General features: G+C 38.0%; 1 protein-coding gene across 1 annotated transcript; it reads right to left on the bottom strand.

The window, feature by feature from the left end:
• Nucleotides 1-4543: 4543 nt before the first annotated feature.
• Nucleotides 4544-10176, bottom strand: LOC114663186 (induced myeloid leukemia cell differentiation protein Mcl-1 homolog). Its single transcript, XM_028816938.2, has 3 exons — nucleotides 9533-10176; nucleotides 5138-5385; nucleotides 4544-4689 (listed from the first exon to the last, which is right to left on the bottom strand). The coding sequence occupies exons 1-3, from the start codon at nucleotides 9912-9914 to the stop codon at nucleotides 4567-4569; spliced, it is 753 nt and encodes a 250-aa protein (XP_028672771.1). The 5' UTR covers nucleotides 9915-10176; the 3' UTR covers nucleotides 4544-4566.
• Between the last annotated feature and the right edge of the window lie 1557 nt (nucleotides 10177-11733).

The raw sequence follows: 11733 nt of genomic DNA, 5'->3' as shown, positions 1-11733 counted from the left end.
GTGGACGGATTGGACAGGAACACCTCCGGGTCAGGGTGTATAAAAGGACGATGGAAATCCCAGACGTTGAGCTGAGCTGGGTGGAAGGGTGGCAACGCGTCTGGGAGTGTGGAGGATTATTATTGTTATTATTATTATTGAGTATTGTGGAGAGGAGGGTGCTTTGTGCACAATTATTATTATTAATAAATCATTATTTGGACTTTTACCTGGTGTCTGACGTCTAGTCTGAGGGTTCAAGGGGTCACGGAGACCTTCTATCTGTCACAGCCTTTTATTAGTATAGATAAAGTTGATATATGATAATATATCTTTGACACTATGTATCAAACAAAGGAAATCACAGCAATCCACAAGAACAATAATTAATTCTCGGCAACTACCTGAATTGTAGTTTAACTATATCAACTGAAGTGTGTAATGTCAATACGAATTACAAAATATAACTAGAGAGTTAAATGTCAGATAGACTCTCAAAATATAGAGGTCAATGCCTTTGAGTGTGCGGAGGCTTCACAAAGATCCAGTAACCAGTGAGTCTGTTTTTTTTCTTTATTTAACAGCAAATTCCACCGTGGACCGAGAGCGAGCAAGGCGAGAACACTAGTAAAGATCTATCAAATGGAAATGGGCATCTTGTTTTATGTCTATAATAAAAAAAAAAAATATTTGAGTGATGATTTCAACTGTTATTGTAGTTGTTGATGGCGGGTTTAGCGGTTTAATTTTTTAAATATTAAATTAATAAGGTGGAATGTGTTCTTAGTTTGAGTGTTGGGGGGGTGGGGTGGGGTGGAGGGGAGCTACACAGTAAATGTGTTAGTAACTGGGATTGTGCCTATATAACTGGATGATTGCTTAGGAATGATACAGACGGGACAACTATATGTTTTAGGAAATGTTTTATTATTGCACTCTGCTGTGACTAAGACAAATTTTTACTGATCGCCTGTCTGGACCTTGAAGATGTGTTCATGAGGGAGGGATGCTGCTGTTAAAAGCAAATGCTTTTTCGGCAGCAGGTCCAGATGTGTTTATCCCGCTGCTTTTTGTTGTTGCCTCAGTACTCAAGAGGATCTTTAATGCCGACCTTGATACGTGCAATGCTCACTTGATACTTGCACTGCTTACCTTGGAGTGTCCCGTGTGTGTCAGTATGTCGGTGTGCAGGTGACTGATCTGCGCCGTGCCTCTCAGCCTCTCTGATGTGCTCCGGATTGACACCTTTGAATGTTTGGTGCAGCAGAGCAAATTCAACCTGATATCACACTGTGTTTGTTATCACCTTATTCAATGGAGGGTTTCATGGACGTCAAATGGCGATGAATAGAAGATGAATCAATGTAAATATGTGAGCTGCCTTAAGCAATTAGTCATCGCATTTTGATGGCGATTCTAAGTGGGGATGATTCCCGAACAGATCTCTCTTATGCAATCCTTCCACAGTATCTCTCAAAATTATTTAGTTCAACTTGGTTATAAAGATTTCACACCAGATTATTTTTTAAATTATTATTAATTATGATGAGTCTTTATTGTGGATCGAACTCGGGCTATCACTACGCTCAGAATTTGAAAAGCAACTACCTTAGTTAATTGAGCCACTGACGGCGTCTTTTTTTCATAGCGAACTCGTTACTTTTTTGCTCCACAAAATATTGTAAAGTATTAATAAATGAAATATTTCAATACTTGATCGAATAATAACATCTGTGATTTAAGGATTTCACCTTTTCTTTCTCAAATGTGCTTACCTATATCATGGCAAAGTACAGGGATAAACCTTTATTTTCTGTCTACTCCGTTTTAATTAAGTCAGACCAAAGAAAACATTTAAGGCTATTAAATGTGATCTCAAGAAAAGATGAGGGTTAATTATAATACTAATAACTGGAGCGATTATAATGATACAGTGCAAAAGTAAATACTAATTGAAAGAGCCGGGAATCCATGAGTGAGGCGTCTTATTTTGTTTAACTCTTGCTATCGTATAGTGCATTCTGCCTGTCGGCGTTAGTTATATTTATATTTTTTAGACATCAGACACTAGAAGCTGCTGACGAACCCTTCTCTTCGTTGTCAGTCTGTAGCAGCAAAAACATAAAAGCAGTAAGAGTTGTAACAGACGTCATAGAAGTACTGTAGATCATGTTTGTGTAACGTTAATGAAAATGGCCTGGAGGTGTCACTAGAGTGTCAAATGCTTCGGAGCTTCGATACGATTTCCGACACAATTGCTTCAAACGTGTTGATGCTTCGTGAGGCTTCACTCCGACCATCACTACTCTTCAGAGGAGAGTCAAAAGGAAGCACAACTTGCAATTGACCACCTTAAATACCTTTATATCTCATGATTGGACACACGTGTCTATGAAGTTCAAGGCTTAACGAGCTCATCCAACCAATTTGGTGTTGTAAGTAATCAGCATTGAGCAGTTACATGCATTCAAATCAGCAAAATGGCAAGGGGACCCACATTAGTGCACAGCCAGTTTTTCACATTTGATTTAATTTCATACAACTAAATACTGCTTCATTAAAAATCTTTGTTTGGAAAACACCGCAGTACTCAGATGTTCCTAGAAAATGAGAGACATACCACTGTTATCTTTTTTGTTGAGTCAATTATTATGCAGGCTGAGAGGGGTTCCCACACTTTTTCATCCATCCATTTTCCAACCCGCTGAATCCGAACACAGGGTCACGGGGGTCTGCTGGAGCCAATCCCAGCCAACACAGGGCACAAGGCAGGAACCAATCCCGGGCAGGGTGCCAACCCACCGCAGGACACACACAAACACACCCACACACCAAGCACACACTAGGGCCAATTTAGAATCGCCAATCCACCTAACCTGCATGTTGTTGGACCGTGGGAGGAAACCAGAGCGCCCGGAGGAAACCCACACAGACACGGGGAGAACATGCAAACTCCACGCAGGGAGGACCTGGGAAGCGAACCCGGGTCTCCTAACTGCGAGGCAGCAGCGCTACCACTGCACCACTGGAACCGTGTAAAAAAAAAAAAAAAAAAAAAAAAAAAAAAAAAAGTGTTTGTTTTTCCTAAACAACTCAGACAATATTTTTGTTAAACCCCTTCAATTAAATCTCAAAGTATATACTTCAATCGCATCTTGATTGCTTCATTTCAAATCCAAAGCAGTGCTGTACAGGGTCAAAATTAAGAAAACTGTGTCACTGTCCAAATACTTATGGACCCAACTGTATTCTTGAGCTTCTGAATTAGTCATCAGTTTATGCCTGTTTCTCAATAAGATTTGTTTTGATTAATTTTACCAGTCTGTGTCTGAATCCTTTCTCTTTGTCTGGGTAATAGACTGGATACGCTGGGCTGTTCTTGTCATATCCCAGGAATATACCCTATTCATATCTGGACTGTAGTTTTTTTGAGGTCATGTTTGTACATGTAACAGTCTGACCCAAAAATCCACATTTCAGACAGGTTTGACTTCTCCCAGTCCGCACAAAGTAAAGTGTATTTTTGGACAGCAAATGGCCAAGGTTTCAGGTAATCTGTTTCCAAACAGAAGACATCTACCCGTATCAAAAAAGGCTCTCCACTACTGTTCAATTGTACCATTCTGGCAAGGAGAATACGGGAATGAAGCCTTGGGTCTAACACCCTTATTCCTCAAGAGTGATTGGAAAGCCTCTCCCATGTACTCAGTACCATTATGTGACCGTATACACTGGACTTCACCATAGGGTGCACAGTCTGACAGGAATCTCACTGCTGCCAACAATTTTTCAGATTTGTTTTAAGGAAGTAGACAAATACTGCTCCTGAGAAGTCAACTGTAAAGAACACTACATATCTGAATCCTTCTATAGTGACTGGATCAATTGGACCTGCTAAGTCAGTATGTACCAGGTGTAGGGGAACTTAAGCATCAGGTTTCTTTTCTTCTCTTGTTAACAAATTTTCCCTCAATACAAACATCACAGTCTTTTGTCTTATCACTTGTGATTTTCATCCCATTAACAATACCCAATAACTGCAACACATCGTCAACATTACAGTGTCCTGGAATTTCATACCAGGCTTAACATTACAAGATAAACTGACTTTCTCTGTCTGCTACAGTATGTTGTTAATAAAACTATCATTACACTGTTTCTGTTGATTTACAGTCCTCAGGTAATACAACTCCATCACCAAATATTACATTATCAGGGTACTGCATATTGGAGCTCGACCGATCAGAAATATTTGTCACCGATACAGATTTAAAAAAAATGTAAAAAGTCTGATTTCCAGTAACAGGTATTATAAGTCGATAAAAGCTCCTCCCCCAGATCAAATAAATAAATCAATCAATCAAACCTCAAGTGCAAAAATGTTTAATAAGAAAATATGAATATAAATGAACTGTTGAAACTAACAAAATGTGTCCATCCACAATTATTCAGAACAATATCCAGAAAAAAATAACAAAAACAATATATGTATCTCAATAACAATGTAACTAACATTTAAACTCTAATTCAACAAAACTGAACATTAGAAATAAATAAAAAAAAATGCTGCAGTTCCTTAAATAAACTTCACATTAACTCAAACAAACAAACAAGGAGAGCTGCAAGAAACGACAATCCTAAACAGGTGAGTGGGAACTGCCATGTTTCTTGATCACGGACGAGAAAGTGATAATAGTCTGAAAAGCCTTCCTGTACAGAGAGATGGGAAAAGAAAAAAAAAACATGGTTAAGAAAATGATGGTGGCGGTTAATTATACTAATTCTGCTTTTTCGATGTCAGCAAAAATCAACAGAACAATAATAAACAGAATAAAGAAGGCAGACCTCTCAGCCACCCACAAAAAGCAGTGACTAGAATGACTGCTACCACATTCAGTTCAGGAAAAGTTCATCTCATTCCCAAACAATGGCTAACTGAATGAAAACCTAGAGTACACTTTGCATAGCTCTTTTGAGCACGTTTTCAGACTAGGTTACAGGATCAAGTACTACACCAGAAATAGGTACTTATATGGTAACTTAAAACTAGCCATCACCCACAAAAAAGATACAAAAAAACAACATGACCCCCACTCTCAGATCTTAAAAATAATCACATTATAAAACTATGAAATAATAGCAAAAGTGTTGTGCATACCCAAGCTCTATTTTTCACAATCCAATCCTTACAATGTTTAAGCAGTAAGGCAGACATGAGGTCTGCCAAGGGCAGGATGCAATGCTCCTGGTTGACTTCCTTTAGGTGCTTGGCTACAACTGACCCATACATCATGAAGCTCAGAACATATCTCCATTTCATTACTTTCTGGGTGAGCATGGCTTGAGCAACACCGGTCGTGTTCTCAAGGACTTCCTTCTGGGAGACATCAATTGTCTGCACAGCTTCTGGAAAGGAAACAGAATGTATACTTAAAACCCTACAAGATTTTAAACTTATTTGATATCCTACGTAGGAAGACGATCGGAAGAAACAGCATTTAGTAAAGCACTCCATGTGGTCTGTCCAGCAACCATGGAAATGTACTCAACACACTGAAATAGTAAGTAAACTTCCAAAAACTGATGTTTAACTGTCAAGACTCTGCTACCTACAAATGAGGCAAAGGTGAGTGAAAGATAAAGATTTCACTGTAGCTCAAAGCATTAGTATAATCACTGAATAAACTAATAAATAAAACACATAATACTTTAATGCAAACGGAGCATTATTCAGAAAAACATCCCTTTTTTTTTTTAATATATTCCTGCTGGGCTTCCATTAAACAACCAAATTTAATATTAAACAGTCAATCAAAGACAAGAAAAATGTATTACAGCATATAGAAATATGCTAAACACCACTAACATTTAACTTCAAAATAACAACAACATCTCAACCCGATTTCAAAACAAGGACAAAAGCAAGGGAATTTTATCAAAAATCTTATTTCACATATTAGACATCCATCCATTATCCAACCCGCTATATCCTAACTACAGGGTCACGGGGGTCTGCAGGAGCCAATCACAAGGCAGGAAACAAACCCCGGGCAGGGCGCCAGCCCACCGCAGGGTGCGCACACACACACCCACACACCAAGCACACACTAGGGACAATTTAGGATCACCAATGCACCTAACCTGCATGTCTTTGGACTGTGGGAGGAAACCCATGCAGACACGGGGAGAACATGCAAACTCCACACAGTGAGGACCCGGGAAGTGAACCTGGGTCTCCTAACTGCGAGGCAGCAGCGCTACCCACTGCGCCACCGTGCCGCCCGCACATATTAGACAAGGTCACAATTACCCCCCCAAAAAAAAAACGTTTACTTGAGCACACAGGCTTCCATCATAATACATGACCTACCTATGTTTTGATGTATGCTTTGAAAGTTTGTTAGAATAAAGAGTCTTTTGTGCTCAAGTATTTTTTTTATTTTATATATATTATATACATTATTTATATTATATACATTATATATATATATATATATATATATTATATAGTGGAGGTTGGGTAATTGTGAACTTGTAATGTCTAACATGTGAAGAAATGTTTTTGAAAAATGACCTAGCCTTTGTTTTGAATTCATGTATAATCCAAGCTGGTCTAGTACAACTGTAATGGTTTTTGATTAACATCTTCACCTGATCCTTAAAACTGCATTCCAGCACTCTGTCTCCTCTTGAGCCAAAAGCTTTAGAGTGATACCTTGATGACTGTGTAATTAATGCTGTGCAGGAGTGATTTGTTTTAAAAGACACTACATCAGTCTTTCCAGTCCAGAATCCTCTACCTGCACAGATGGTCACCCCAGACTTATCTTGGTTCTTTACACCAAGGGATTCATTTTGATACTGTGGGAAAACTTTTATCACAGTCTTCCTTTCTGTGCTCTTCAGATCGCTAAAAAGTTGTTAGTTACTTTGAAATTGACAAATTGTTTTATGAATGCATGGCCATTTTCCCTTCCTACATGGACAGGTTCTGGCTGTCATATGTAGCAATGACATATGGAGCAACAACAACCTACTAACGAAGGAAACTCTGGACTCATGCTGTGATAGATACAGAAATGTATTTCTAAGTGATGATCCAGCAACAGAATGTGGCACAGAATGAGTAATAGACATTTCTTTCATGCTTACCCAAATGCTTTTTTTGTGTTTCCTCCCACTGTCCAAAGACATGCAGGTTAAGTGAATTGGCTTTATTAAATTGGCCTGTGTGTTTACTAAGACATGGGTCCTGGAGGGCTGCAGTGGCTGTAGGTTTTCATTCTAGCCATCTTCTTAATTAGTGATCAGTTTTGGATGTGAAGTAACTTGTTTTGCCTTTGTTTTAATTAACTTGGCTGAGGCCCCTTAGTTGTTTCTTTTTCCTTAATTAGCAGCCAGCCACACAATAATGAGACACAAAACGACCTGCCACATGACCAGCTAACCTGTGCCCATCACACATTATGTGGAAATAAAGAAAGGTGAAGGTCTCAGTATGGCTGATCTCCAAAGTCACCAAAACAGTCTGATTTGATGTGTTCTTAGAAAAAACAGAAAATCAACAGCTCTGGACATGTCTACTGTAGCAGAATGAGAGCAGCAACAAGCTGTGGAATTAAATAACGGGTTTAATTAACAGCAAGATTCTCATCAAGAACGTGGTTGGAGGGAAACTGGTTGGAGTTTGAAGCCCCAATTTAGCTGGTCATCTGTTGGCTCATTTCACACCTCATTTCAGTTTGGCTGTCATTTAATGATGAAAAGAATCAATTCAGAAGACTGAATCCTTAAAAACAGGGCTATTAAACTCAAGGGAAAAGAAGTTAACTAGTAGTGAAACCTGGTCACTGTATTAGGAAAAGGGTTAGAATGAAAACCTGCAGCCACTGTGGCCTTCCAGGCCTGGAGTTTGATATCCGTGGAGAGATGGAATGGCATCCTGTCCAGGTGTTATTCCTACTTTGCGCCCAGTGATGGCTGATTAAAGACCAATAGGCTCCAGCTGCACCACAAAACCACACCCTGGATAGGTGGTTAAAAAAATGGATGTATTTTTAAATTGTAACCTATTAATCAGAGGCCGACAAGTAATAATGAAAATGTGAAGCTTCCTAACAATTCCAGTTACATGTTACAATAATGTAATCAAAAAAGCATGAAAAAAAGTTATTACAATTGATCTTAATATCAGTGTTCTCAAACTATGTTGTCAAATACTTAAAATATAAAGCAGGGAATTGAACTAGCTTAAGACTATTGTTAAAGATTTTGGAATAAATGCATTTTGTCCGTATCGGTGTGCATCACTTTGTATTACCTCCACTGACACAGACTATTTCCACTCATTAAGGCAGCGTGAACTTTCAAAGGACTTCTGACACCACCCATACAAACACTGATGATGCTTCGAGTTTGTTGTTGTAGCTGAATTTAAGTTAGTGTTATAAACTAGTGTGATACAGCAAGGTGTGCTCGGTGTATTATTTTTGGTCAAGAATACTTAATGTATGTGCAGCATACACAAGTCATACATGTACTAACATAAAACACATTAAATATGTGTATTAGAAAATATGTAAAAATAGAAAATATTTGGACATTATTACTTTATAAAGTAGGAAACCTTGGTCACAATTACTGTACATATACATAAATATGATAAGAAATAACTTGTAAAGTGCCTATACTGTACGCAACCAACATCAGGGACATTTCAAGTTTGCTTAGGCTGAAGCACGTGGGACGTTTGCAATCACTTGGAAAGATTACACATTTTTTTTTCCTTTTTCATTGATTTGAACAGCAAACAGGTTTATGCACTGTTGGTTAATAAAATGGCCAATGGTATAACCTGTAGTATGCTGAATACGGAATAATTGGTGGCTGCTTTCCAGACTTACGCTGTTACTTGGATAGACAATGATTTCGAAATTTTATATATGGTAAATATACATTCTACAAACAAAATTAAATAAATACGCAAATAAAAAATACTGTGAAATGTGACAAATAAATGCTAGTATAAATGTGTCATTAAACGTTGTGTTGCTTTTTTCTTAAAGTACATACTTAATTGCATCATATCATGTCAACAACAAACTCTGGACAAGATGACAGATCATCGGTGGGCGAACAGACACACGCCCACGCAGAGCCAACTTTGTTGAGTGAAAACGGCAGTGTTAATATCAAGGCATCTTTCGTGTGCTTAGTTACTTAAATAAAATGCCTTAGTGTATTTTTATGCTCACGTTTTACGTTATTTGTCACGTTTCGCTGTGCTTTTCTTCCCGCATTATTTTTTTGTCGGAAATACTCTTCAATATATTATAAGATAATAGAGAAAATATTATTTCACTGTTAATTCCTACCACTTTCCTTCCCTGGACACTTTTTACTACTTGGACATGGATTTTTACACGCCAAGACTCGTCTATTCAAGTAATTTTGTGAATTTCCCTTGGGATTAATAAAGTATCTATCTATCCCCCCTCCCCCAGGTTGCAACGAGAAGAGTCTTTTCCTTCAAGACACCTACTCCAACGCTTACCGTTAAACCATGATCTGTTGGTTTCGATTAAACGATCCTCAGCACGAACAAGGATGTCGAAAGGTTTTCTTCCAGAGCGGCTACATGAGTGGGGCAATCCGGCTGATCGAAATAAGTAAGCCGCAATCAGCTCCCGGGTTTCCTTCTCTAATCGGGAAACAGGCCTGGGTCCATACTGAACGCTGTCCACGGGTCTTGAAGTCGCATCCCGTGTAGATGGACGACAGCTGTCCACATTGGCGCCCTCGCCCAATTCCAAGCAATTCTTCGACGATAACTTCTGAAGCTGTGAGACCGAATCCGCCTCTTCCAAATTATCGTCAAACTTGCCATCCTCAAGCCTCCTTGACATCGTTTGCGTGCTTTTCGAAAAGTAAGACATTGTCTTTTTTTTGCGCAAAATCTATGGTGTAGAGTATAAAAACGGGAACTTTTACAAGCAATACTGTAAACTTTCGGCGGCAAATCAAGAGAAGGAAAACTTTCCTTCTTCCGTGTAATGTACAGGTTGTTTCGAGATGCTACGCTAATCGCTCTGAAACGTTTGGTTCTGGCTGTTCGGATACGGAAATGTTTCAACATAGTGCAACTGTAGCGGAGATGTTTGCTCCCGCGGGATTTCCGTGAGACTCGCGTGACAAATTGCAATTTATATGCAGTATATAAAATTTGCCTAAGCAGTTAGGACGCATGCGTATACTGTCTCGCGCTCAGTAGTGATGGGAAGTCTGTATTACATACAACATTATAAAGTATGTGTAATATTTTCTATTGAATATATTAAGTGAAACTTTTAAGGTCCATAAAGCACCTTATTTGAGGGCATTTCAAATGAAACAATAGCACATCATAGGAAGAATAGAAAGGCTTTAATTTACATACATTTGTGAACAATAAAACACTCCAACAACAAAGACCAAAGAACAATACTTATTTATCTATACATTTTTTTACAAACATATGCTATTTCAATTGTTTCATTGTATTTTGCACATTCAAAATGTGCCCAGCGACTGCACATATCACACTGCACTTGAAAAATAAAACATAACGATTAGTCTGAACATGGAAACAGTAATAATAGTGACTGATTCAATTAACTATTTCTTCCGATGCAGCCAAGCAGGTGTAGAAGCAGTTAATATGTTACTTGTTAAGTTATATTACTAGACCCCAAGAACAAAATTATGAAGTGTGAAAATGAGCATAGTAGGATATTATATTATTGTGGATGGTACATGTTGAAATATTGTTACCATTTCAATTGTGCTTTTGTTGGGATCATCTTCCAGCTTGGAACAAACCAAGCAATAATCTTCTGCATTGCCTATAATCACAGTTGTTCTCATTAGTATATAAGCTTTAACATCAGTCATTTGATTAATTTTCAGTATTTTGAAAAAGCAATAGTAGTGTTAGGTGTAACATACTGCTGTTATTCAAAATAAGAAAATAATCTTCACTCAATATTTAATTTCTTTTCAATTATTTTATTGCTAGTATGCTAATATTTGCAGCTTCTGACAAAATAATTCATTATTCATAATATATAATAATATAAATTTACACACACAGCTGTAAGTAAACACTCACCGGCAAGTCAACTGAAACCTCTGAGGGGAACACTGCTTCTCTCCCATACATAAGTAAAAATGGGGAGTGCTTTGTTGTAGTGTGAATTTTGGACCTCAATGAAAAAAGTGTGGCGCAAACAGTTTATTTATTACATACTATGTCAACAAAAGCAACATATTGCTTGGCATGAATGGTATATACACCGTATATGTTACACCCATCCGTTTATTATAAGTCGTAGCTTTAAACTTATAACGTTATACCATGTCATCAGTTAAAAAAACCTATGCAGTAAACTGTAATAAATGCATTAATGTAGTAAGGCTAAGAAAAGCATACATATTACTGAAATACAGTAACACTTACCTCAAACTTCAACACTAGGTAGGACAGATCGACAAGCAGTTGGTAAGCTTCGAGAAAAGTTGCGTAATATTGGTCTGCGCATGCGTAGTATCAGTAAGTAGATCAATTTGATGGGTAGAATGTTTCGTTAGAACACCGGCTCTTTTCAAAGCTTCGGCTCTTTTGGATCGGCTTCCTTTAAAGAGCCGTCTCTTACGGCTCCTGAATGGCTCTTCGTTTAGTATCACTTTGATGGTTGTATTTTAGCCTAATTAAGCAAT

This window comes from Erpetoichthys calabaricus, chromosome 12, assembly GCF_900747795.2.
Source record: "Erpetoichthys calabaricus chromosome 12, fErpCal1.3, whole genome shotgun sequence".
NCBI lineage: Eukaryota > Metazoa > Chordata > Cladistia > Polypteriformes > Polypteridae > Erpetoichthys > Erpetoichthys calabaricus.
Note: the sequence above shows the minus strand (reverse complement) of the source record. Positions and strands in the feature narration are given on the sequence as shown.

Coding starts and splice junctions, on each gene's coding strand:
- LOC114663186 (XM_028816938.2), bottom strand. CDS start 9,914: ATGTCTTACTTTTCGAAAAGCACGCAAACGATGTCAAGGAGGCTTGAG. Junction 5,386..9,532: donor CAACAGATCATGGTTTAACG/GTAAGCGTTGGA, acceptor TTTCCTTTCCAG/AAGCTGTGCAGACAATTGAT. Junction 4,690..5,137: donor TTGTGAAAAATAGAGCTTGG/GTATGCACAACA, acceptor CTCTCTGTACAG/GAAGGCTTTTCAGACTATTA.